At 38.9% G+C, this 25,558-nt stretch overlaps 1 protein-coding gene across 2 annotated transcripts in view; it reads left to right on the forward strand.

Moving 5' to 3' along the window:
• The first annotated feature begins 9,147 nt into the window (after window positions 1-9,147).
• Window positions 9,148-25,558, forward strand: part of TNIP3 (TNFAIP3 interacting protein 3) — a 115,327-nt gene continuing 98,916 nt past the window's right edge. Inside the window, exons 1-2 of one of the 2 annotated variants that reach the window (XM_051819818.3) lie at window positions 9,148-9,404; window positions 25,248-25,333. In XM_051819818.3, coding sequence (XP_051675778.2) covers window positions 9,402-9,404; window positions 25,248-25,333 — 89 coding nt within the window. In that variant the 5' untranslated portion in view covers window positions 9,148-9,401. The remainder of the gene's footprint in view (window positions 9,405-25,247; window positions 25,334-25,558) is intronic. The other variant, XM_089302573.1, reaches the window with a different exon arrangement.

The raw sequence follows: 25,558 nt of genomic DNA on the forward strand, positions 1-25,558 counted from the left end.
CTAGTTAAGCTAATTACCAGCTAGGGTAGCCCCAATGGATACCTCACTTCTTGGCTTGGCTAACATTTGGTACTTAAATCTACTCATGCTCAGGTCTCCAATCATTGGTTAATGCCGGTGTTGAAATGATTAAACAATGTAGGCACTGTCACCTCTGCCTCTCTCATCTTCATCTTCTCCTTCATAACATGCGGGAGAGTAATTCCTTTTTTGCTAATGAATGTAAAGAACAAATGAGATAGTGCAGAGCTTCTCAAATGTTAAAATTCAGCAGTGAGATTTACTCCCATATGTAAAGATCTTGTTAAAATGCAGATTTTGATTTGACACATCTGGTAAAGCCTGAAATTCTGCAATTCTAACTAGTCCCCTGGTGATGCCAGTACTATTATCCAAAGATCCTACTTGAAATATCAGGGGGGTGACATTTGTAAAGCATTTGGTACATGACTGATGATTAGAAATGGTTACCAATAATTATTCTCAATGATATCCTCACCAAACATATGTATGAATTGTTTCTATTTGTAGTTAATTATCATGCTGCACAATAATATCGAATTTATACGAGCTAATTTTATTGTAAACTTGAACTGATTTAAACAATTCTATACTTATTTTTTGGCTCTTTATTGTATGTTTTTATATTCACAGTTTTAAAAATCAGACATAATAATTATGATAGTCACTTGGTTTTATGACATTTTAAATGCTCTCTATTGTAGTCAATAAAGGAGAGATCATAATTTGTTGGATTACACAAATGTTCTTAGTTTCACTCAGTTAGACATTACTACCAATGGTAATACTTGTTAGCTTCATCAAGGTGTGAAATATGCCACCTATATTGTCAGCTACTTTTATAAAGAAGACAAAAAATGGAGAAACATGTACCAAATTTTATGAAAATAATTGTCATCTTTGGAAATTTAACCTTGAAAGTTACTTCTCTCTCTCTCTCTCTCTCTCTCTCTCTGCCTTTCCTTCTCTCTGTGTAACTCTGACTTTCAAGTAAATAATAAATAAATTTTTTAAAAAAAAGAGTGACCAGCGCTATGACGCGGTTGGTTAACACGCTGGCCTGAAGTGCACGCATCCCATATGGGTATCAGTTTGAGACCCAGCTGCTCCACTTCTGATCCAGCTCTCTGCTATGACCTGGGAAAGCAGTAGAAGATGGTCCAAGTCCTTGGGCCCCTGCACCCACGTGGGAGACCCAAAGGAAGCTCCTGGCTCCTGGCTTTGGATCAGCGCAGCTCCGTCCATTGAGGCCAATTGGGGAGTGAACCATTGGATGGAAGTCCTCTCTTTCTTTCTCTGCCTTTCCTTCTCTCTGTGTAACTCTGACTTTCAAGTAAATAATAAATAAATTTTTTTAAAAAGTTACTTTTCCATTTTCTTTCTTTCTTTACACTTTCGTACTGTGTTGGTTTTGCATACTTCCTATTTGATGTTTGTAATTGAAAAATTAAAACTAATTGTGGGCTTGGCTATCTTTGACATTCTGGTACCCTAGCAAGTTTGCAAAATACATAAATTTTTCTTAAGAGTACTTCCTCTTGGGCCAGCGCTGTGGCATAGCAGGTAAAGCCGCTGCCTGCAGTGCCAGCATCCCATATGGGCGCTGATTTGAGACCTGGCTGCTCCACTTCCGATCCAGCTCTCTGCTATGGCCTGGGAAAGCAGTGGAAGATGGCCTGAGTCCTTGGGCCCCTGCACCTGCATGGGAAGACCCGGAAGAAGCTCCTGGCTTCATATGGGCCATGCTTCGGCCATTGTGGCCAACTGGGGAGTGAACAGGCAGATGGAAGACCTCTCTCTCTGCCTTTCCTTCTCTCTCTGTGTAACTCTGACTTTCAAATAAATAAATAAATCTTCTAAAAAAAGAGTACTTCCTCTTAAGGTCAAATATTAAATGTCTTCACAGCACAGTGATTTTGCCACAAGACAGTGTTTCCTGAGGCCTGAGACTCCCTGGCAGTGAATTAGACATTCAGGCATATAACTTTGTAACTCTGCTGAGAGTCTCGCTCTTCTTGGTCCTTGACACTTTGGTTTACTTCTGAAATAGTTAATGTAATTCCATCAGCAGAATGAGCACAATCAATTCAGAATAGACACAGCTGTGGGACAACTGTAACCCATATTTTGGGGATACTTTTCCCCAGAGATACAAAGGACCTTAAAAAAATAGTATTGATTTTGTGCCATAAAACCAATCAACCTAGAAATATATTATTTGCTATTTGGGGTAATACAAAAAATATACTCTTTGGCCTGGAGGGGATTTTTAGGCATCATCTATCCCAATCTAATTTTTAGATAAAGGCCCTGAAGCCCCAGGGGTTAAATGAATCTGATGTGTAATGAGGCTGTTAGAGCAAATGCCACTGGAGAATAATGTGTTGGTTTAAATTAAACTTCTATAAACAGATTTCTATCCTTGGAGTACAAAATGACTTTCAATATACACTTTAAAATTATTTTTGAGAGTTTCAAAATGCTGGAAGTAAAATTTCACATTTGTTATGTAATTTTCTGAGCATTCCCTGCTCCCCAAGCTTCAGTTTAGTAAATAACTTTACCTTAAAATATCCATAAATGTGATGACTTTAGTAACTTGTTTTTACAGTTCTCAAGTTCCTGTTTGCTCCCTAGTGCATGAATCTGTAATACAATAGATTTGGATTTAAGATCTTCCAACTTCAAGGAAAGTTTTCATCATCGAACGTGTCTTTGATCATTCTTGTCTTGCAGGCATGGCCACCCAAAGAGCATTAATTTAGAAATCAGGCCTTGTGAACCAAATTCTGTAAGCCCAACATTGAATATTTCACACATCCCTCCATCTGTGTGAAAACAGATTGACTGTTAGAAGCCCCAAACTTCCTATTGGAGAGAACATTTCTTTTAGCAGTTTCTTGTTTTCAGTTGAAAAAGTCAAGTGAAAAATTACTTCTGATGTCAAACTGTGATTTCCACCTTCTTTGGTATGGTCCTTGAAATTGGAAGAGAAAATATATTCAAGTGTACTGAAAACAGGAAAGGATACAGTTGTGGTGAGGGTAAAAGTCAAAGGGGTTGAGTGTCCAAGAGTTCTCCCTGGATTTCTCTACTCTGTCAACACCTGAGATTGCCTTTTAAAGATCACCACATCTTCTGGGCCTGTTTACAGAGCTAACTGGACTTCAGTCCCAAACAGCTGCATTGCTGATGCGTCCACATCCGTGGTTTGTCTCCACCCTTTCGTCCTCTTTAGAAAGGAAATTTATGCCCATCCTCTGTCTTGGCTTGCATGATGCAGTTGCAGCAGAATTTTCCAGAGCAAAATTGGTTCTAGTCCTTAGGGGGAAAAAGCAGAACTGTGATATTTTAATGGTTTAATTCTTATGCTGTTTAGCTCTTTGCTATCTGAAGTTAAAATTATGTGGTTATCACACACATGATAATGGGTGAAAGCCTAGTAAAATGTGTTTGATTACCCATTTCTTTAAAATGATAGTCACTGGGGCAGGCATTTGGTACAGTGGCCGAGATGTCCCTTGGGACACCTGCATCCATACAACAGTTCCTGGGTTTGAGTCCCAGTTCTGCTTCTGTTACCACCTTCCCACTGATATAAAACCTGGGAGGCAGCAGGTGACGGCTCAAGTACTTGGGTTCCTGTCACCCACATGGGAGACCTGAGTTGAGTTCTAGGCTCCTGGCTAATTAGGAAACAAACTAATATATGAAAGATGTCTCTCTGCCTCTGTCTCTCGACCTTTCCAGTAAATAAAAGCAAATACATAGTGTTTTTAAATGGTAGTCATCCTGGGACCAGCATTTTGGCATAGTCAGTCTGCAATGCTGGCAACCCATGTGGGTGCCAGTTCCAGTCCTGACTGCTCCACTTATGATCCAGCTCTCTGCTATGGCCTGAGAAAGCAGCAGAGAATGTCCCAAGTGCTTGGTCCCCTGCACCCATATGGGAGACAAAGAAGAAGCTCCTGGCTTTTGGTGCCACTCCAGCTGTTGTGGTCAACTGGGGAGTGAACCAGTGGATGGAAGAACTCTCTCTCTAATCCTGCCTATCAAATAAATTAAAAAAATTTTTTTAAAAACTCATAGTCATCTAATATTGAAATCATCTAAACATACTAGTTGTTATGGGAGTTTGAATCAGAACAAAAATGCTATTCGTTTTTGTCATGCAGAAAGCCCAAGTTAACATTAAATTCCATTCCTAATAATCTGTGCTTGGAAAAGGTAGAGCACCAGCTCATAATATTAGTTTTCTAGTTTACTATCTAGTCTAGCTGAGGTTCCTGGCACAACCAGCTCTGTCCTTGAAGTACTCTTACAGATGCAAAGTTGTAAGGGGAGTATACTTTCTGGTTTGAGTTTCTCATTGAAACCATAGGGCCAAACTGGCAACAAGTCATTGCCTAACCTTATGAAAGTCTTTGGACGCTGTCAAATTTCTCAAATGTACAGAAATCTCTTGCTGAAATGACAGAATGTATTTGAGCAATTGCCCAAGAAACCATATTTAAATGAGGCAAGTATGGTCAGATTGGCATTACCACAAATTTTTTTTAAGATTTTACTTATTTATTTAAGAGGTAGAGTTAAAGAGAGAGAGAGAGGGAGAAACAGAGAGAAAGGTCTTTGATCTGCTGATTCACTTCCCCAGTTGGCCACAATGGCTGGAGCTGAGCCAATCCAAAGCCAGGAACCAGGAGCTGGGGTGCAGGCACCCAAGCACTTGGGCCATCTGCTTTCCCAGGTCTTAGCAAACAGTTGGATCTGAAGTGGAGCAGCCAGGACTTGAACCAGTGCCCATATAAGATCCCAGAGCTGCAGGTGGAGGCTTAGCCCACTATGCCACAGTGCCAGCTCTTACCACAATTTTTTTTAAGATTTATTGTTACGTATTTGAAAGGCATAGTTGCAGGGAGATGGGGGGAATCTTCTATCCACTGGTTCACTTCTCAAATGACCACAATGACCTGGCTCAGCCAGGAGCTTCTTCTTGGTTTCCCACATTGGTACAGGGGCCCAAGCACTTGGGACTTCCTCTGCTGCTTTCTCAGGTACATTAGCATGGAGCTGAGTAGGAAGTAGAGCTGCCACATTTCTAACCAGCACCCTTATGGGATACCAGCATTGCAAGCGATGACTGAACTTGCTGTGCCACTATACCAGCCCCTTATCATGCTTTTTAGAAAAACTTTATGGTAATGAAGTCTTTGAACATGAATTCTTCAACAGTAACACATTTCTTCTTAAATGTTTATTAATATATTTTCATCTATTTAAAAGAGTGATGAGAAAATGAATTTTCTGTCTGCTGGTTCACTTCCAAGTGCCCAGAAAAGCCAGGGATAGGCCAGGCCCAAGCCAGGAAGGAACCTGGAAATCCATCTGGGCCTTCCATGTGGGTGCAGGGGCCCAAGCACCAGGGCCCTCTACCACTGCTTTCCCAGGTGCCCTCACAGGGTGTTGGATTGGAAGTGGAGCAACCAGAACTCATGGGCACTCCTATGGGAGGCAGGCATCTCAGGTAGCATCATCATCCACTGCACCACAACACCTGCCTAGGCAACCACATTTTTTTGTCTCCATTTATCCCCTGTTCTCACCAAGATTGGGAATCTGAGTGATAGGTGGCTGAGAGGGAAATGAGTTTGTGTCTTTGACCTAGAGAGAAAGAGCAGAATGCATGGAAGCGGGCCAGAAGGCCAGCATGTGAAAATGCTTTGCCTGTCTTCCCAGACACCTGTGCACAGCCTGTGCACAGGGTACACTCTGAGGTCCATGAGAGTTTATTTTTGAGTGACAATAGTCAGGTCAACTAGACAGACGGATTGGGTTTGCCCTTTCCCAAGCTGGAAGCTTGGAAACTTCCACACTTTAGACTCTTTCATACTCTTGATTGATTAAAAAAACAAACAAACAAACAAAAAAAAACCACTGCTTTCTTTCCCCCAAACTCATCTAAATGGCTTTGTCTTCCCTCACCAATCTCATTTTCTCCTTTCTCCCCCTTTCCTTTTCACACTTGTATGCTCAAGACATATGAAATTAATTTTGGATCAATCACCTTAGGCACTAGTCTTAAGTTTTATTACAATTTTTCTAGTTCATTTCCTTGTTTTTCCCTGAAGGTAAGTTGCTAAATAAAATGCTCTGTAAAGATCATTTAGTTGGCAGAGATCCTGTTTCTCTTTACACTTGATGTTAACTGTCTCAGATGTGTAAAAGAAGTGATACCGTATGGTGCTTTTGTGGCCAGAAATGCATTTATTTCTTGATAGCATTCTGTGGAGGGTCTAGTTTCCCTTTACACATTTGAATGGCTAGGGGTGGGTGTTTAACCTCAGGGTTAAGATGCTGACTAAGACATTCTTGTCCCACATTAGAGTAACCATGTCTCCTGATTCTAGCTTCTTGAAAAAAATTCCTAGGAGGCTCAAGGGATCGAATTCCTGCCACCCACATGGGAAACCTGGATTGAGTTCCCAACTCTCAACTTTGACTCCAACCCAGTCCTGGTCATTGTGGCCTTTGGAGAATGGACCAGCTGTTGGAAATTCTTTATGTCTCCTTTTTAAAATAAGAAAAATAAAAGGTTTTTTAGTGTTGGCTCTTTTTTTAAAAAAAAGTAAAGATATATCGAAGTCTTTCCTGTTTTATAGACTCTCCTCCACCGCTGCCATCATTCCCACAAGGTAGATAGAAAGGTGGTCTTGGTTCACTCTCCAGTGACTGACAGCATCATCCCCACCATCCATCCACAAGGTTTCAGTGGAAACAGTCTCCCTGCTTGGATCAAGCTTGGATCAGCAGACTTTGTAATATGCTTTTATGCTTCTTCCATACCCTTTAATTTGTATAATCACCAAAGAAAGAAGAACATCCTTTGAAACAAGGTGGTCTTTTGACACACTTTGGGAACATTTTAAAGTTTTAACAGTAAAAATCATATCATGCATTTTCACAGCACTCTAAGAATAGAAGTACTTCCAGAAAAGGAACACATTAGTTAGATCTCAAGAGCCAGTCAGTAAGGGTGGTTTGACTTTTGACCTTCTTGCTGTTGGCTTATGAATTTTTCCTTGCTCTTTTGATACCTTACTAAAGTGGCATATTCTTAGGAAACATTAAGTTGCTATTTTTCTCACATGGAAAGAACAGAGTAAATGTCATTTTTTGTAAATTCAGAAGAATTTGTTAAAGACATATTCAAAATACTTTAAACAATCTTGAAAAAATGGTACTTTCATACAAAATATATTTAATAACTCAAGTTAACATCAGATCGTTTACTTCTTAGATTCTATTTGTTTTGCTTTTTGGTTGACTACATGTGTAAGCCACATTGTATTATGGACACCTTTTGAATTTTTAATTTAATTTTATTTATTTAAAAGGCAGAGTTAGAGAGAGAGAGAGAGAGAGAGAGAGAGAGATCTTCCATTTGTTAGTTCACTCCCCAAATGGCCAGAGCTGCTGGAGCTGCTCCAGGCCAAAGTTTGGAGACAGGAGCTCCTTCTGTGTCTCCCATGTAGGTACAGGAGCCCAAGCACTCGAACCATCTTCAGCTGCTTTGCCAGGCACATTAGCAGGAGCTTGACCAGAAGTGCAGCCGCTAGAACTCGAACCATCACTCATGTGGGATGCCAGAATCGCAGGTGGCAGCTTTATCCAATGCTCCTTAATGCCGACCCCAGTGGACATAGCATTTCCAGGGTTGGGCCATGCCAAATCCAGGAAGAACTCCATTCAGGTCTCCCACGTGGGTGCAGGGGCCTTAGCACTGAGGCCATCTTCCACCGCTTTCCCAGCTGCCCTATCAGGGAACTGGATTGGAAGTGGAGCAGCCAAGGTTTGAAATGGTGCTCATATGAGATGCAGGCATCACAGGCAGGTGGCAGCTTGACATGCTGCCCCCCAATTTTTGAAAATAGAGAAGAGCTTATGCTCTTCTGAACTGAAGCCCATATGCAATTCCTGTGCCACTGGCGGAGGCTTAGCCCACTACGCCACAGCACCAGCCTGGGTCAATCTATTTTTTTAAAGTAATAATGCCTGGAGTGGTTAGAGCTAATATGGAGCAAATGATCAAATTCTAATACAATTTTTGGCCTCAGCACATTGCCAATTTGATCTTTACTTTTTACTGAATCTCATAGGCCTATCTGAAAAATGAATACTTCTTTATAAACAAATGATATAACCAATATTGACTCATAGTACACTAGAAATAACCAATAATGATTACTATTACAATAATGTTGCCCTTTATCAGCAGACATTTCATTCTTGAATTCACATGAGTGTGTACTACTTTGGAGAGGTTCATCACTGCTATTAATTATGCATACTATTTTCTAGTAGGGCAGGAGAAACACACCTAATTCCTACTCCTATGGTAGTAAGAAGCAATGTAGAGACTGGAAATGTAATTTCTGAGGCTGGCTTTGTGGCATAGCAGGTAAAGCTGCCTTCTGCATCCCATGTGGGCTCTGATTCGAGTCCCAGCTGCTCCACTTCCAATACAGCTCCCTGCTATTGGTCTGGGAAAGCAACAAAAGATGGCCCAAATGCTTGGGCTCCTGCTACTCATGTCGGAGACCCAGATGGAGCTCCTGGCTCCTGGCTCCCGGCCCTATTGGTTTCAGACACATGTGGAGTGAACTAGTGGGTCGAAAACCTCTTTGTTTCTCTTTCTCCCTCTGTCTCTGCAACTCTGCCTCTCAAACAAATAAATAAATATTTTCCAAAAGAAGAAATATAATTTTCCATCTAGCTAAAAAAAAAACACTCAGTAATGCCCTTTTTTGAAAAGGGGCTTATTTCTGAGTTACTCTAAAGGGTGACTGTTAAAATGTTAACTTAGGTGCTAGCTCTGTCAGGGAAAGAGTTAGGAAGATGAAACAGAGGAACATTCCTAGAAATGAGGGTGTGACCTATGTGGTCCTTACAGTAAATTATACTAATTCTAAATTTATGTTTATGTGCTGTTGGACCTATTAAGCTGATAGAACTTTTCCATTAAGTGGGCAGGTGGATTTCCTGTAGTACCCCTGATTGCCTGAAGAGGTGTGTTGTTTTCTTGAGTTTCCATTACAACATAGAGACTAAGAGGGAATCCTCTGTGGTATTTTCGTATAGGTTGTGAATCTTTTATCTGTAGGTTGTATTTGTATCAAAGAGTGAATATTAATAACCTCTTGGCAGAAGAGTGACTTTCTTAAAAAAGGGGTTTCCCTGTGTATGGGTGGATTAACCTTTCAAAATGCATGTGTCTACTTAGACCACTTAGTTACTGTTTGATTCAGTCATAAAGACAAGGTCTCCGTGTTAGAGCTGCTACTACACTTACCTCGATCTCAGAGGGACTTTCAGTAGAGGACATGGTGAGTAGCAAGCTGCCTTGTGCCTTTACTTTCATTTCGCTGACTTGCCAGTGTTTGCTGAAACTTAATTTCTTTTGAAAATGCCTAAAATTCTCGTACTGAAAAGGCATCTGTGACTGATTGTTTGTTTGGAAGTATTAACAATTGAGACATGGTTTTGCATGTTCCATGTTGGAAATGAGATAGAACGTGTTGTAAATGTACTAATGGGTGATGTTGTTCTTGAAAATTCGAGTTTTAGAACTTTAATTAGGCAGTCTTTCTGTCCACATGCATTAAAATAAGCATTCCGAATGTTCATGTAACTCTATAATGCTATCCTGATTGCTTCACGTTTCCTAGAACTAGTATCTGATTTTACTCATATAAAGAATTGTGCTACGTTTGCCCTCTTAGGCTATCATGGAGTTTAACAATCATGATTAAGCAGCATTGTGAGCACCCATTCAGTGCACTCCCTCATAGGGGATACAACTTATTGAACCCTGCATAGTAGTATTTAACCATGTTGGGGGGGGGCATATAAATTTCTGGAAGTTACCTGGACTGTTTTATTTAACTTGTCAAATTTCCCAAAGGTGAGTGGGCAATAAAATTCCCTAGGAATAATTTAAGTGTGAGCAGCCAAATTGTCTTCCAAGGAACGTAAATTTTGAAAGCCAACAGTAGACAAAGTAGATGGGATATTTGTGACAAAGTTTCATTAACTAGCAATATTAAATTTCTGGCTTAGCCACAGATTTTCCACTGTGAAATACTTGGGGACTTTGTCCTTCTTGGGAATCTTGGAAAACGCCCTGCGACAGAGACTCTGAGAGAGCTCTTTTAAGGGGCATGGCATGCATAAACCTGGCCCCACAGCGTGAAGCAAAGAGGCAAATATTTATTGACTAGATCAACGTCAGAAAACTATTTTCAGATAAGGTTGCTTCAATTTCTTGCGTTTTTCTCCCCTTTAAATAGAAATATAATCCATGCTTAAGGTCTAGAAAATAAAAGGAACTATAACTCTCATTTTCTCCTTTCCTCTTTGTTTCTCTGTGTCTCTGCCTCTCCCACTCAGCTCTTTCCTGCTCTCTCTCCGCAGCATATACATTTAATTAATGTATTGTTGGTTTCAAGTCCAACTTTCCCATTGAAATTTGCAACCATTCTATCATGTCCCAATCGTAATGAAATTATTGAGATTTGCACAAAGATGAAACAGTAAGTTTTAAACATGGAAATTGAGTGTTAAATTCATATCTTCCTGTTAAAGAAACCTAAACACAGAATTGTCAATGAGACCTGTGAAGCAGGGTAGAAGATTCAGCAAAGGTCCCAGGAGTGTAAGCAATCAAGGCCCCTGATTATTCCTGGAGAGTTCTCTGGGCCTGTCCCCCCAGGGCTGCTCGTGGAGGGGGAAGGAGTGCAGAGGGGACTGCCAGAAGCTGTCTAAGTGTTTTGTTAACTGAATGCTACCTGCTGAGGACAAAACTGAGGCCTCACTCTGTTAACTTTCAAAATGTACTCTTTTTTTTTACTTTTATTTAATAAATATAAATTTCCAAAGTACACCTTATGGATTACAATGGCTTTTCCCCCCAATAACTTCCCTCCCACCCGCAACCCTCCCCTCTCCCACTCCCTCTCCCCTTCCATTCACATCAAGATTCACAAAATGTACTCTTTAACACTTCATTCTTCAATTATTAATTCCTAAAACTTGCTTCCTCATTAAGATTTGATAATGAAGAATTCTCACAGGAAAGCCTGTTAGTCATAATTGTTCTCCCATCTGTTTGAAATTGCGACAGTCTGGATCTTTCAAATCTGTGTTTCATGGGGGGATGAAGGCCCTAGAATAATGAAACTCACTTGTCAGATATATGTCTTCAAATCTTGAAGAAAGAGGTGGCAAAATACAACATCTTTCTACTGAAATTGTACAGAGCATGACTTTAAGGAAAAAATAAATTTTATTTGAAAACATGGCAAAGATTAAATAACCCTGTGGTTCTAAAATAAAAACATCATATGGGGGAAAATCTTACTAATTGTTACAAAGCACAGTCCAAACAAATAGTTCCCTTATCCAGTAATGTGAAAAGCCTTGTATGACAGAGAGATAGTCACCGTGGGGCACTTGGCACACACTTGATAGATTATTTTGGTAAATAATCACAATTAATTATCATCTGCCTTTGCTGACTTAATGCACACATTCTATAAGAATAAAGGACATTGGCTGTGCTCTATTACTAAACAGTATAGTTAATAAAATATGTCTGATGGTGAATGACTCCTTCTACAGTATTAAATTACATCTTACATTGCAGATATAATGAAATATTTCCTTTTGATCTAAATAGGCATAGAAAAAGAGGAGGCTATGGTGAGATGGCTCTCAGAGACTACACTTCTTAAAGTCAACACACAAGTGGTCTTCAGAAACTTCATGGGGGCTGGGTGTTTGGCCTAGCAGTTAAGCTGTGGGTAATGATGCTCAGAGCCCACGTCCCTGCCTGAGAGTCTCAGATCCACTCCGAATTCTAACTTTATGATAATGCACACCCTGGGAGGAAACAGGTGATGGCTCAAGTATTTGGATTCCTGACACCCATGTGGGAGACCTAGATAGAGTTCCAGGTCCCTGGCCTCAGCCTGGTCAAGCTTCTGCCATTGCAGGCATTTGTGGGGGGGTGAACAAGCAGGTGGAAGATTTCTCTGTGTGTGTGCCTTTCTGCCTTTCAGCTAAATCAAAATAAGTAAATTGAAACACAAAAATATCTTCTGGAAAGTTAACTAACATTTTTTGGCTTTCAAAAACAAAATAACTATAGATGTTAAAATACAAGAAAATATGTTCCACTTAACTGGAACATGTGCATCTCTTTTGAATTTTTCTTGTAGATAGAAACGTAAACTTTAAGAAAAGAATCAAAACAATTAAACTTGACTTAAAAAGAAAAGAAACCCTTACCATCATTTAACAAAAAAAAGTGAGTAAAAAGATTCTCAACTTTATTGTGCTTAGTGTAGAAAAATTTAATTCTGCCTAAACATGGGTCAAAATGGTAAAGCAGTTTACAATTAGAGAGGGGTGTTACGTGTTTGGAAAACAGGAAAATATGTTTTGAATAACTGTGGATGTTAATATTAAGATACAAAAATTAATCTGAGAGGATCTTGAAGTTTACATGTGAAAACAAAAAGATGAATTCTGTATTTGAAATCCAGTGCCAGAGGATCAAGTCTCATCTCAACTTTCATTATCAAGAAAGAGCATCCATTAAAATCACAGGGCTGATCTTTCTCATTATTTTTTATTATTAATAATTAATTAAAGAATCTCTCATTTATTTTCATTGAGGAATTGAAACAGCATAGCTTTTTATTTATTTATTTATTTATTTGACAGGCAGAGTGGATAGTGAGAGAGAGAGACAGAGAGAAAGGCCTTCCTTTACCGTTGGTTCACCCTCCAATGGCCGCTGCAGCCGGCGCACTGCGCTGATCCGCAGCCAGGAGCCAGGTGCTTCTCCTGGTCTCCCATGCAGGTGCAGGGCCCAAGCAATTGGGCCATCCTCCACTGCACTTCCGGGCACAGCAAAGAGCTGGACTGAAAGAGGGGCAACCAGGACAGAATCTGGCGCCCCGACTGGGAATAGAACCCGGTGTGCCAGCGCCGCAGGCGGAGGATTAGCCTATTGAGCGGTGGCACTGGCCACAGCATAGTTCTTTTAATTTATGTTTGCTATTCTCAGAGATAATCATCCAGATGTCAGAATTACAAGGTAATTTTTGTGTAGTCCTGGGTATTTAAATTTAACACAACTGATGCATTTTTTTAAACTTTTATTTAATGAATATAAACTTCCAAAGTACAGCTTATGGGTTACAATGGCTTCCCCCACATAACGTCCCTCCCACCCGCAACCCTCCCCTTTCCCATTCCCTCTCACCTTCCATTCACATCAAGATTCATTTTCGATTCTCTTTATATACAGAAGATCAGTTTAGAATACATTAAGTAAAGATTTCAACAGTTTGCTCCCACACAGAAACATAAAGTGAAAAATACTGTTTGAGTGCTAGTTATAGCATTACATCTCAATGTACAGCACACTAAGGACAGAGATCCTACATGAGGAGTAAGTGCACAGTGACTCCTGTTGTTGACTTAACAAATTGACACTCTTGTTTATGGCCTCAGTAATCACCCTAGGCTCTTGTCGTGAGCTGCCAAGGCTATGGAAGCCCCCTGAGTTCACCGACTCTGATCATATTTAGACAAGGCCATGGTCAAAGTGGAAGTTCTCTCCTCCCTTCAGAGAAAGGTACCTCCTTCTTTGATGACCCGTTCTTTCCACTGGGATCTCACTCGTGGAGATCTTTCATCCCCCCCCCCCACAAGAGTGTCTTGGCTTTCCATGCCTGAAATACTCTCATGGGCTTTTCAGCTGGATCCGCATGCCTTAAGGGCTGATTCTGAGGCCAGAGTGCTGTTTAGGATATCTGCCATTCTATGGGTCTGCTGATGCATTTTTAAAAAGATTTATTTATTTATTTGAAAGTCAGAGTTACAGAGAGAGAAGGAGAGGCAGAGAGAGAGAGAGGTGTTTCATCTGCTGGTTCACTCCCCAATTGGCTGCAAGGGCCGGAGCTGTGCCGATCTGAAGCCAGGAGCCAGGAGCTTCTTCCTGATCTCCCATGAGGATAAAGGGGCCCAAGGAATTGGGCCATCTTGTACTGCTTTCCCAGGCCACAGCACAGAGCTGAATCAGAAGTGGATACTTGAACCAGCGCCCATATGGGATGCCGGCACTGCAGGCGGCAGCTTTACTGGCTACTAATTGTAGCCACAACTAATTGATTACCACAACTAATTGATTTAATAATGCTGCTGATGTAACTGAATTATTATTTTTTAAAGTGTAGTCTCTTTTGCTGAAAAGAATATACTGTTTTCTTAGAGCTGCTCATGTTCTGTTTTAAAGGATAAATAGACCAAAGGAAAAAAAGGATCATGGTTATGCAGTAATCTACTGGGCTTGATAGAATCTTTGGTCTCTGTGCCTCCTGCCCTGAATCTAATAAGGTTATGATGGAATGAAAGTGTGATAAAGTATTTGCCTTTTCTTTTTTTAACGTGTTAATTGTATACCTTTATAGGATACAATGTGATAACTCAAAACATTTATATAACATATATGGATCAAATCACAGTGATTAGCAATTCCATCTCCGTATCTTTTTTTGGAGAGTTTGAGCTCATTTGTTTCCAGTTTTTTATAGAAAATGTAATAGATAATCATAGTGATTTCTTTGGATGTTATTTTCTGCATCATTTTCAACTTATTTCTCATGAACTAATTACAGCTAATCCTCAATTAAAGTTTGAATTATTTTTGTACAAGACTCACTTTTAATGTATTGGTGCTTGGTAAGAGGTATTCAAATTGTAATATGTAATTATAATACAACATTTATACTTGGAATCAAAATCCTAGTGTCAAGAATTTCAGATGCATTGGCTAGGATTTTAGTACCCTTTAAAGTAGCTAAGAATATATCAGAAAGAACTGGTTCTGTTTATAGTAGGCTATGGATGTTGCAAGAGCTGGTCCATTTGTCCTGTATACAAAAGTGATCTGTAACAGGTGTGACCTGAAACATATTCCCAGGAAACACACACATCCACAATATCACATTTTCATGACTTCCCACAGGCTAACCAATATCCATAAATAAAAACATCGCTTTTCTACATGTTTTCTAGTGCCTTTGAACATGAGACAAGATTTAAATTCCACTACACGTATTTATTTAGAGCTTCCTACACGTCAGGCAACATCAGACAAATCATCTCATGGGGATGCTGAGCGGGAAATTACTCTCAAATGTGGCATTTGTGTGATCTTTATGTTCGTCCTTTTGAAGAAAGGAAGCACTGTCCTTCATTCCCTGATGAGAACATGGGGGCTGAAAGTGTGGAAATAACATGTCCAAAGACACATGGCCTGTCAAGTATGAAGAGACAGACTGGAATCCACACCTTTTGATTCTAGATGTAATCATCCTCCTCATGTATGTGTTTTAAAAGATTTTTAATTTGAGAGGTTTCAATGAAATTCTGGAGAAATTCACAATACAAAGACATTTTTGAAAATAGAACTGAATAAAGACCCAGAATAAGGACAAGGTTGTCTTACTGCAGAGAGAGGGCTGATTCTATGAACCGCAAGACCCTTCTCAGGGTGCAAAAATTGGTCATGGATAATATTTCACTAAGACAAATGCGTTTAGAGGAACATTACAATAATCCTAAGATGACCAATATTTATAACACGTCAATATAGGAAAGATAGTTAGCCATTATAATATCCAATCTCTTCTCATTTCATGGAAGGTAATAAACACCTTACCAAGAGTCAAGTAGATTTGATGATAGCCCTGGTAACAGGCAGAATCATGAATATCCTGACTCCTGGTTCAGGAACTTTTCCAATTTCAATGCACAGTGTCAGTTTTGCATGTAGAAGAAATGAAGGTGCCATGTTGTGATTGAGCTTCAGAGAATCTGTGGCAACCAAAAAAAAAAAAAACTTTATTGTTCTCAAACAAAAAGACTTCTTAGAAGGAAATAGATGATAAAAGTCCCCTGATTTGACACCTTTCTCAGAAATATGAAATGGAAAAAAAGAAGTGTAATCCTTTGGGGTATTTCTTTTGATTTAGCCATTGATGTGTAGCCAAAAATCTTTCTTGTTCTTAATTTCTCTTAAGCCATTACTGTAAATGAGAATGGTGTGTAATTTTCCTCTCTATAATCAAAGGTACTAAAGCACCTGTAAGGATATGAATTTTATTTACTAGAGGAAATAAATGAATGAAAATATAAAACACATGCTTTATTATTTTGAATGGTATTATCATGTTCTGAAAAGCTTTAGCATTTATGTAATTTTGTGTGGAAATTACTGAAATATTTTAACAGTACCTCAGCTTTGTGTTTATAAATTCATTTTTATAGTCACCTGGTATTTCATTGTACTTGTTTCTAGAATAAGTGAATATATTTTTCTTTTTAACTTGTTTTGTAGATACAATGACTCTTTAGGATCCCAAGGGATAAAGCTTCTAGAACATTCAAATTGTTTTTTTTATGAACAAACAATGATTTAGACTAATGTGAATATTAAATGATATTAATAGGGAAACATTTAAGATTTTTGTGAAAAATGCTACAATTCTTTGTATAGCTACTTGGCAAAATTAGTATTCTTTAATTCATTCCATGTTTCTGAGGCATTTAACATATTCCAGGCACTGCACTAGGTCCAGAGGATTCACTTGTGAACAAAACAGCCCCAGTCACACAGAATTGCATTTAATGAACAAGAGTGATCTGAAGTAAATAATCATTCACCTTGTAGAATGGTGAAATCACAATTACAATAAGTGCTACCAAGAGGAGGTGTATACAGTAACAATAGTGTATATTGAGAGAACTTACATAATACAAAAAGTCAAGAAACATTTATTTTTATTATTTATTTATTTGAAAGGCAAAATTACAGAAAGCGAGGGAGAGAGAGAAGAAAGATTTATTTTTGAGGAGAGGAACAATCTAAGGAGAAAGAAAGCAAATTCAGTTGTAGCTGGAGGGAACCTGGTGCTTTATGGCTTGGGCAAAAGACCAGTGTGTTTGGAGGGTAATAAAAAAATAAAAAGAGGTTGAAATATGTCTCTAAGTCAAATAAAGGCATGAGATCCTTTTTTGGTTACCATACTGAAGGGGATTCAGAGGTCTCAAGCATTTGGAATACCATGGAAGTTTCCATACAACAAAGAACCATCTCATTCATCTGAGAAATGCAGAATCCTTTAGCTGAGTTAAAGACTTTAATCACTGTCATGGAAAACCACTAGGGGGTTTTTATTGTGGGGAAGGGAGAAGGGGGATGACAAGAGCAAATACGTGTTTTGAAGAGAACATTATAGCTACACCATGAAGAGAAAATTGAAAGGATCCATGACCAGGAAGAGGCAGACCAGTTAGGATATTATTGTGATGTTCCTGGCAAAAATTAATGACACTGACAGTGGCTATCAAGGATTGGAGAGACCCTGCAGAAAGCTTGATATTATTTCTTACCAGCCAGCATAGTAGAACATTAAATACAAATAAAAATTTTGGGGCCATTTAGCTCCCTAATTCCTTCCTCAGTTTTATACGAAACACTTAATTCTACATCAAAGAAAACCAAACATGTAGAACAAATAGCACCGTGTTGCCCTCTGCCTTAAGCATCAATCCAACAGGGATCCTCTGTCAGTCCCTAGTGCTGACAGTGTGTCCTGGGCAATGAACTTCATAGAATTTTAGACTTTAAGGGACACTGGAGATGATACAATCTGGCCTGGACTCTTTACAAGACTCAAGAAATCAATTGATTGAGTCAAAATCATACATCTAGTTAAGAAATGGACTGTTCACAGAAAGCAAAAACAAAAAAAGATGTGATATCTAATGTGATGCTTTTTTCCTTCCCATTTAATTCTTGCAATAATAGCAAGAATTTAGAAAACATTGTTCATTATCATCCACACATGGGCAACTATTATCTTTATGTTCTGGAAATTACAAAAAGCCAGGAAAGCTGTTTAAAGTAAACAAAACTTTTTTAAAGCACCATTTTATTTGTTTGCATTGCTTTTTAAAAAATTAATTTTTTTGCTTTCAGGCAGGACATTCATTTCCTTGTTCACCACAGGTCCTACCACCACACACAGTCACTAATATTAGTTAGCTTCCTCATGCTGCAGGCATTTTTCCACTCTTGACTGAGTCTACTGCTCCGTGTCCAACCTCCGGTAAATCAGCACTCAACATGGGTTAACCACACTGCCTGTGCTGTCTGTAGAACACGCAGACTAGCACTCAAAGCATACTGAACGCTCACAGCTAAGGTCACTTATTTCTGCCTCCAAAAGTGGAGTGATGCTTTTATCAACAGTCAGTTTTGTTAAACCCTGAAGCTCTTTATGACAATTTCATCTCTATTTTTTGCAATTGCCTTATTGTTGTTTCTATATGGACTCATGAGAGTACTATGGAAACATTCATTAAAGGTAAGTTTTCAAGTTCAAATTTGGTATGGATGAGGCAAATACAAAAGATTAGAAAAATATCATAAGAATGGAAAATCATTCTGCTTTCAGACTATGCTGTGTCTTAAAATTTTTGTTCTTTTGTACTGAAACTAATAGGACCTACCATTAGAAGATCCCCACTCAGAATAGAACATGACAAATCAAACACATTCATGTACTGTAGTTGCACTAAATTAATGTAGTGTTGATCTACCATTGTTCATGAGCCCCAGTTTTAACCAATATTTTGATTAACTAACAGTGGATCTCTTACATGATCAATAAGAGAGATTTTAATGTATTCTTAAATACATATTTCCCAAAAAGGCAATATAAGTGTATTTATAAATGTCAGTGTGTGTATACACATCTATGTATTATCATGTAGAATCTTTATTGTTTGTCATATATAGATATAAGAAGAATTTTCATGATGTTTTAGGACTTACTGAGGACATTACATTCTATATGTATTCAATTCAGTCAATATTTAATTTTGAATTTAGGAAAGGCAGACACTGGAGTGAAACAGTTTTTAGATAATTATTGTGAGCTCTAAATCATATACCCCAGAGGTAAGCACATTTTATATAGATTAAAATCACTTGTGAGGCTTCTTGTTCTATCTTTTTAAAAAATTTATTTATTTGAAAGGCAAAGTTACAGAATGGGAGAGGAAGAGGTAGTGAGGGAGAGAGCATTAGAGAGAGAGAGAGATCATCCATCCCCTGGTTCACTCTCCAAACGGCTGCAAGATCAGGCCAAACCCAGGAGCCAGGAGCTTCATCTGGGTCTCCTACATGTGTGCAGGGGTCCAAGTACTTGAGCCATCTTCAAATGCCTTACCAGGTGCATTAGCAAAGAGCTGAATCAGAAGTGGAGCAGCCGGGACTCAAACTGGGACACCAGCACTGCAGGCAGCAGCTTAACCCAGTACACCCCATCCTTTCCATCTTAAGTAAAGGTTTCATGTTTAATACCTCTGATTATACTTATTCCAGTGCTACCATATAAACTTGAGCAACATAAGAAACTTATACAATAGTGGAAGAATTCTTTGCTCATTTTTATTGACGTTCTCAAGGTCTGTAAAACTGTTTTTGCAGAGTTTGACCATGACTGGTAATACTCACATCCTAACACTTGAACCTCAATTTAGAAATTCAAATGTCTTAAAAACTGTCACTATGAATGGCAAAAGGCTCATAAAACTTGGTTTACCTCCAAAAGTAAGCTTATTCTCTAAAGTTGGGTTATTTTGGAGCTATGATTATGTCAATCTCTGTTTAAACAATCGAACAGCTAATGATCTCCACTGAAGTACTGAAAACCATCCAGGAAACCAGGGCATTGTTTGGTTCAGTTAAACAGAAATCAAAAGCTGCTTCTTCAGTGGCACAGGAATTCATTTTCAAAAGGAGGAACAGGAAGGAGAGGAAAGAAAGAAGAAAGTAATCGGTGATGGAACAAGGAAATGTGTTTGCTTTTAGCTCAAGAGGCTGCTCCTGTTCAGTTGGGTGTTCTTCCATAGTCTTTAATTGTAAATCTTTTGGTTCTTCAACTTATATGTGAATATTTGTCTTCCCTAGAAACAACAAAATGATAAAACAACCTTAAGTAAACTTTTAAACACATTTGATTTCGAATTTCCTTGATATTAAAAAGGGCAGGTAAGAAAACCACACTTGGGCTCAGTGTTTGGTACAGCAGTTAAGCTGCAGCTTGGAATGCCTGCTTGCCACGTTGCAGTGACTAGATCAGAGTCCCAGCTCCAGTCTTGATCTCAGCTCCTTGCAATCGCACACCCTGGGAGGCAACAAGGAGTGGTGGCTGGAATACTTGTTGAAGTACCTGGGAGATCGGGACTGAGCTCCTGGCTCCTCGCTTTGATGTGGCTCAGCCTTCAATTTTGTGGGCATTTGGAGACTGTCAGCAGATGAAAGATCTCTCTTTGTCTCTCTACCTTTTAAATTAATCAGTTGATCAATGTAAATAATTCACTAAAGACTCCTGAGCAAACACTGTTGGTCATGGCAAGTCCTATCATTCTCAGAGTCTTAATTGTCAGTGCCAGTTTTTTTTTTTTAATTTTATCATCTCTGTCTTGATTAGACATCATTCCCTTGTTTGTTTTTTTTTTTTTACTTTTATTTAATGAATATAAATTTCCAAAGTACAGCTTATGGGTTACAATGGCTTCCCCCCCATAATGTCCCTCCCACCCGCAACCCTCCCCTTTCCCACTCCCTCTCACCTTCCATTCACATCAAGATTCATTTTCGATTCTCTTTATATACAGAAGATCAGTTTAGCATACATTAAGTAAAGATTTCAACAGTTTGCTCCCACACAGAAACATAAAGTGAAAAATACTGTTTGAGTGCTAGTTATAGCATTACATCTCAATGTACAGCACACTAAGGACAGAGATCCTACATGAGGAGTAAGTGCACAGTGACTCCTGTTGTTGACTTAACAAATTGACACTCTTGTTTATGGCCTCAGTAATCACCCTAGGCTCTTGTCATGAGCTGCCAAGGCTATGGAAGCCCCCTGAGTTCACCGACTCTGATCATATTTAGACAAGGCCATGGTCAAAGTGGAAGTTCTCTCCTCCCTTCAGAGAAAGGTACCTCCTTCTTTGATGACCCGTTCTTTCCACTAGGATCTCACTCGTGGAGATCTTTCATTTAGGTTTTTTTTTTTTTTTTTTTTTTTTTGCCAGAGTGTCTTGGCTTTCCATGCCTGAAATACTCTCATGGGCTTTTCAGCTGGATCCACGGCATCATTCCCTTGTTCACCTCAGATTTTCATTGTGATCCAGGAACCATCCTGGGCCCTGGGGATGTGAAAATAAGAAATACGTAATTTGGGGTTTTCTCAGCAGGATGAATTCTTCAAAGGCAAACAACTGTGTCTTTACTTGATATCCTAGAGTTACAGAATTTTAGAGTTCAAAAGGGGCCTTAGGAATAAACGTGTACACCAAGCCTCACACACCAATATCTCCTAATGTGAACAGAAGTCAAGAGAGTGGATTTATTTCAATTATTTGCCTCCACCCCACTAAAGCTCCATTGAAATGACACCCATTTACAATGATAGCATGCTAACTATGCCAGCATTGTAGTACAAATTTTACACACACATACACACACACACACAATTTCCAAGCCTCCTTATAGCTCTGTGAGGCAGATACTATTATTAACCTCATTTTACACAAGAGGAAAACAGACATAGAAAGTTTCTGATCTCCCCAGTGAAATTCACTAGAGGAGCAGGGATGATGCTCTAGAAGATTTTCCTGGAGCCTGTTCTTTTTTTAAAAAGATTTATTTATTTTACTTCAAAGTCAGAGTTACACAGAGAAAAGAAAGACAGAGAGAGAGAGAGGTCTTCCATCCGCTGGTGTACTCCCCAGTTGGCCACAGTGGCCGGAGCTGTGCCAATCCGAAGCCAGGAGCCAGGAGCTTCCTCTGGGTCTCCCATGGGTGCAGGGGCCTATGGACTTGATCCATCTTCTACTGCTTTCCCAGGCCATAGCAGAGAGCTGGACAGGAAGTGGAGCAGCTGGGTCTCGAACCAGAGTCCATATGGGATGCTGGCGCCTCAGGCCAGGGTGTTAACCCGCTGTGCCACAGCGCTGGCCCCATGGAGCCTGTTCTTAATCACTGTTTTGCTCTACTTCTGTAGATGCAAACAAAAAGTCCTGTTAAAGGCACCTTACAAACAAGCAGATGCATCCAGAGGTGTTCTTCTTCACCCTGTGATATTTTTTAACCAACAGATATTATGTATTTTGACTTTTTTTCCACCTTACCAAATTTTAGGCCTTTTCCAAAAATATGCAAAAAATGTATCATAGGTTCTAAAGTTCATTTCAGAAAATAGATGTCCATGTTTAATTTGTACTAGCTTTGCTGAAACAGAGTGGAAGCATTGTTGTCACACTTCTAGTTAATGACAATAACATAAAAGGTTTTATGTCCCATGGACCAAATATAAATGTGCAGCTGGGAAAAACAAGGACTTCTCAAACCACCCTTTAGAGTAGAGGGTAGATGTCAGAGTTATGAGAGAAGAGAATATCTGGTGCTTTTCATCTAAAAGCTGAGAAATAAGAGCACAGCAAGCAGACACTGCTACTATCATAAAGCAATGCAAACCTGGGTAGCTGTATTTTGAGTCTTTCAGGATGAAGTATCTGAGAAATCTACCTTGAATAGGCAGAAGTTAAGAGAGTCAACTGCTCTGTCTTTCCACTGGTTAGAATTCAGACACAATTGGCTTTGATGAAAGCCTCCAGGACTCTATGTCTAACTTGGTTGCTCCATGTAGGATCTTTTCCAAACAAGATGCTTAGAAATGTAAAAATGTTTTGGATTATACTACACAATAAATTAATGAACGGTATCTACAGGGATACAACTGGCTTGTTGTATCAGGTGTTCTGCCACTGCCTGCTTGCTTGTCTCACCATCAACCCATAAAAATTCAGGAAGTTAATGAACTCCCCCACTAGAGTCAGTCTATGATATTGCTCAGTGAAAAATAACATGGGAGAGAGCTTTAGCAGAATTCTTTATCTCGTGATTTAATGTCCACCTCACAGAGAGCACATGAATGTTTGATACATCCTACAAGACTTTTGAAATTGTTCATTTTCTCTAAGATTGGAAAAACATGAGTCACTGGTATTAACAACACCTGTCTTTTCAGGCTCAGCTTAATTTTCTTTGCTTCCACTTGAAAGTTTTTTATTTCTGAATGTCTTTTTTCTGATTGGCTTCTTTATTACTATTTGGCTGTGAAAACTCCTCTTTCTATGGAAATGAAAAGAATTCTGGAGAAATAGAAAAAAACATTGGCAGTTATAATTATGCCTGGAATATTGACTTTTCTGATCATCACTAGTTGATAATTTTTATTTCTTGAATAGAACAGTAACAAACGTAAAACTCCAGCCTATGAAAAGGCTATTTAGAAAGGAGATGCAATGCTTGGTACAATGATGCCTTTGAGACAATACCAGCTGTCCATTTTCTGTACTTCAGAGCTAAGATCTCAGATTATGGAATTTTAAGTCTGGAAACTTACCTTTCCACATGCCACTTTGAGGTTGTCTACCCTTGGATCCCAAAATACACATCACTGCCTAAGAAATATATTTTTATGAGGTTTCACATGTAATACAAAAATGTTGTATGTTACTTTCAAAATATATAAGCATTAAAATAGATCTCATTTTATTTCCAACTGAAAAATTTCATCTATATAATGTTCAATGAAGGAACAACATCACAAATGAGGAGTTCCACAGCTTGACGCCTAATCCTAGGTCAGCCACTAATTATCTAAGTCATTTGTCATCTCTGGGACATTCTTTCTGCTCTTCTGAATGTTGGTGTTATTATTCACATGCTATTCAATAAAATCATTGAAGACATTTTTAAAACCTTACTACAGACACATTCTATGTATTAGTTCCCTTTCAAAACCTCATCTTCCAGAAATTACAGGACAGGCTCTAATTGCAAGTCCTTTATCATCAGGTAGCACCTCACTTGCCTTCCTCTCCAATGTCTTTGCAGAACTGGGTAATATCTCGAGTGCCACATAAAGAAGTTGGGTAGTTTTGCAATTTTGTCTGGTTAAAAGATAGTTTTCTAGTTGGTGGTCCAATTCCTGCAGCAGTCCTGAAAGAAATTTGCTTTCATCTAGTTACTGGCTACCATGGTGGTAACAGATGACTTTTAAACAGCTGTCACAAGCTGAAAACAAAATGAAACAAAAAAGCCACCCTCCCACACTATGTACAGACAGCTTGCCAATAGCTGAAATGAATCCTTCTTGGAACATTTTAACAAACAAACGTTTTAAAGTTGTTTTTACAATTAACAGAAACTCATAAAACTCAGACAATCTGGCTTCATATTTTCCATAAACTTAACTGCCTAGATTTTCTAATGGGATCACAGCAATTAGTGGTTTCTAAATGCATTTAAAATGTGTTAATTGTTTGGCTTGTAAAACACATACAATTCTTCAATCTCAAGATTTTACCATAAGCCTCATGAGATCCTAGGCTGTCTTTGTGTGATGGTCACAGTTTGGCACTTAAGTTGCAATTATTGTTACATGGAAAAAAATAGGAAACCAAAAATTTGGGGTCTTAAGCAATTTCTTTCATCTCTCCCTCTTTTAATTGTCCCGTTATTGTGAAAATCGCGAAAATAAGCACTAACTGTTGGAGAAAAGCTGTGATGAATGGCGTTCCAATAAGAAAAATCTTGGTGCTCTTGGGTTGTTAGGCACTGTGGAGTACTCATTGCAGGACTGTGGCTAATTGAAGTACCAACAAGTCAGTCTGACAACGTCAACAATGGTTCTTCCTTGGATGTTGAGATGTCCAGCTTTCTTTTTCTTGTTCCTGGGCAATTTCTCCCTGTCATGAGAATCTTACTTCACTGGGGTACTATGACTGTGTTTATACCCTGAGTTTTACCTTTGATTGAAACTAGGCAGAAGGCAACTTTGTGGTCTGTCTTCTCATAACTGGCAGGCTGAAAACAAGACAGAGTAAAAATAATGTCTTTGAAGAAAAATGCATTTAACAGGTGTTTTTCTCCTCCAGTGACTGAAATAGTTACCGTCCCTTGAGACACATCTGAGCCCTCCATCCTTTACATTTTTTTCTTACAGATTCCATGTGGACAGTTCGTAAACAAAAATGAGAAACACCACAAGAAGCTGGTAATGTTCACCAATCAGTCTGAAGATTCTGAAAGGTAATAACACCCTATCTATCATGATAGAGCCATGGAGAGTAGATAAAGAAAAGGTGATAGGTAACCGTGTAGATCTTTAAACTCATTTCCTTTCTGCTGTTGGAGGGGCAAGAATCGTGGAAGGCAATGCAGGTTATTTGATTTTTGAAATATTCGGTAATTTTCCATTGACAAGCTTTGGTACTTAGGATGGTTTCTCTTTAATCATGCAAAATTTCTCCTGGA

This window comes from Oryctolagus cuniculus, chromosome 8 (genome assembly GCF_051225735.1).
Source record: "Oryctolagus cuniculus isolate XC-2025 breed Fujian yellow rabbit chromosome 8, ASM5122573v1, whole genome shotgun sequence".
Classification (NCBI taxonomy): domain Eukaryota; kingdom Metazoa; phylum Chordata; class Mammalia; order Lagomorpha; family Leporidae; genus Oryctolagus; species Oryctolagus cuniculus.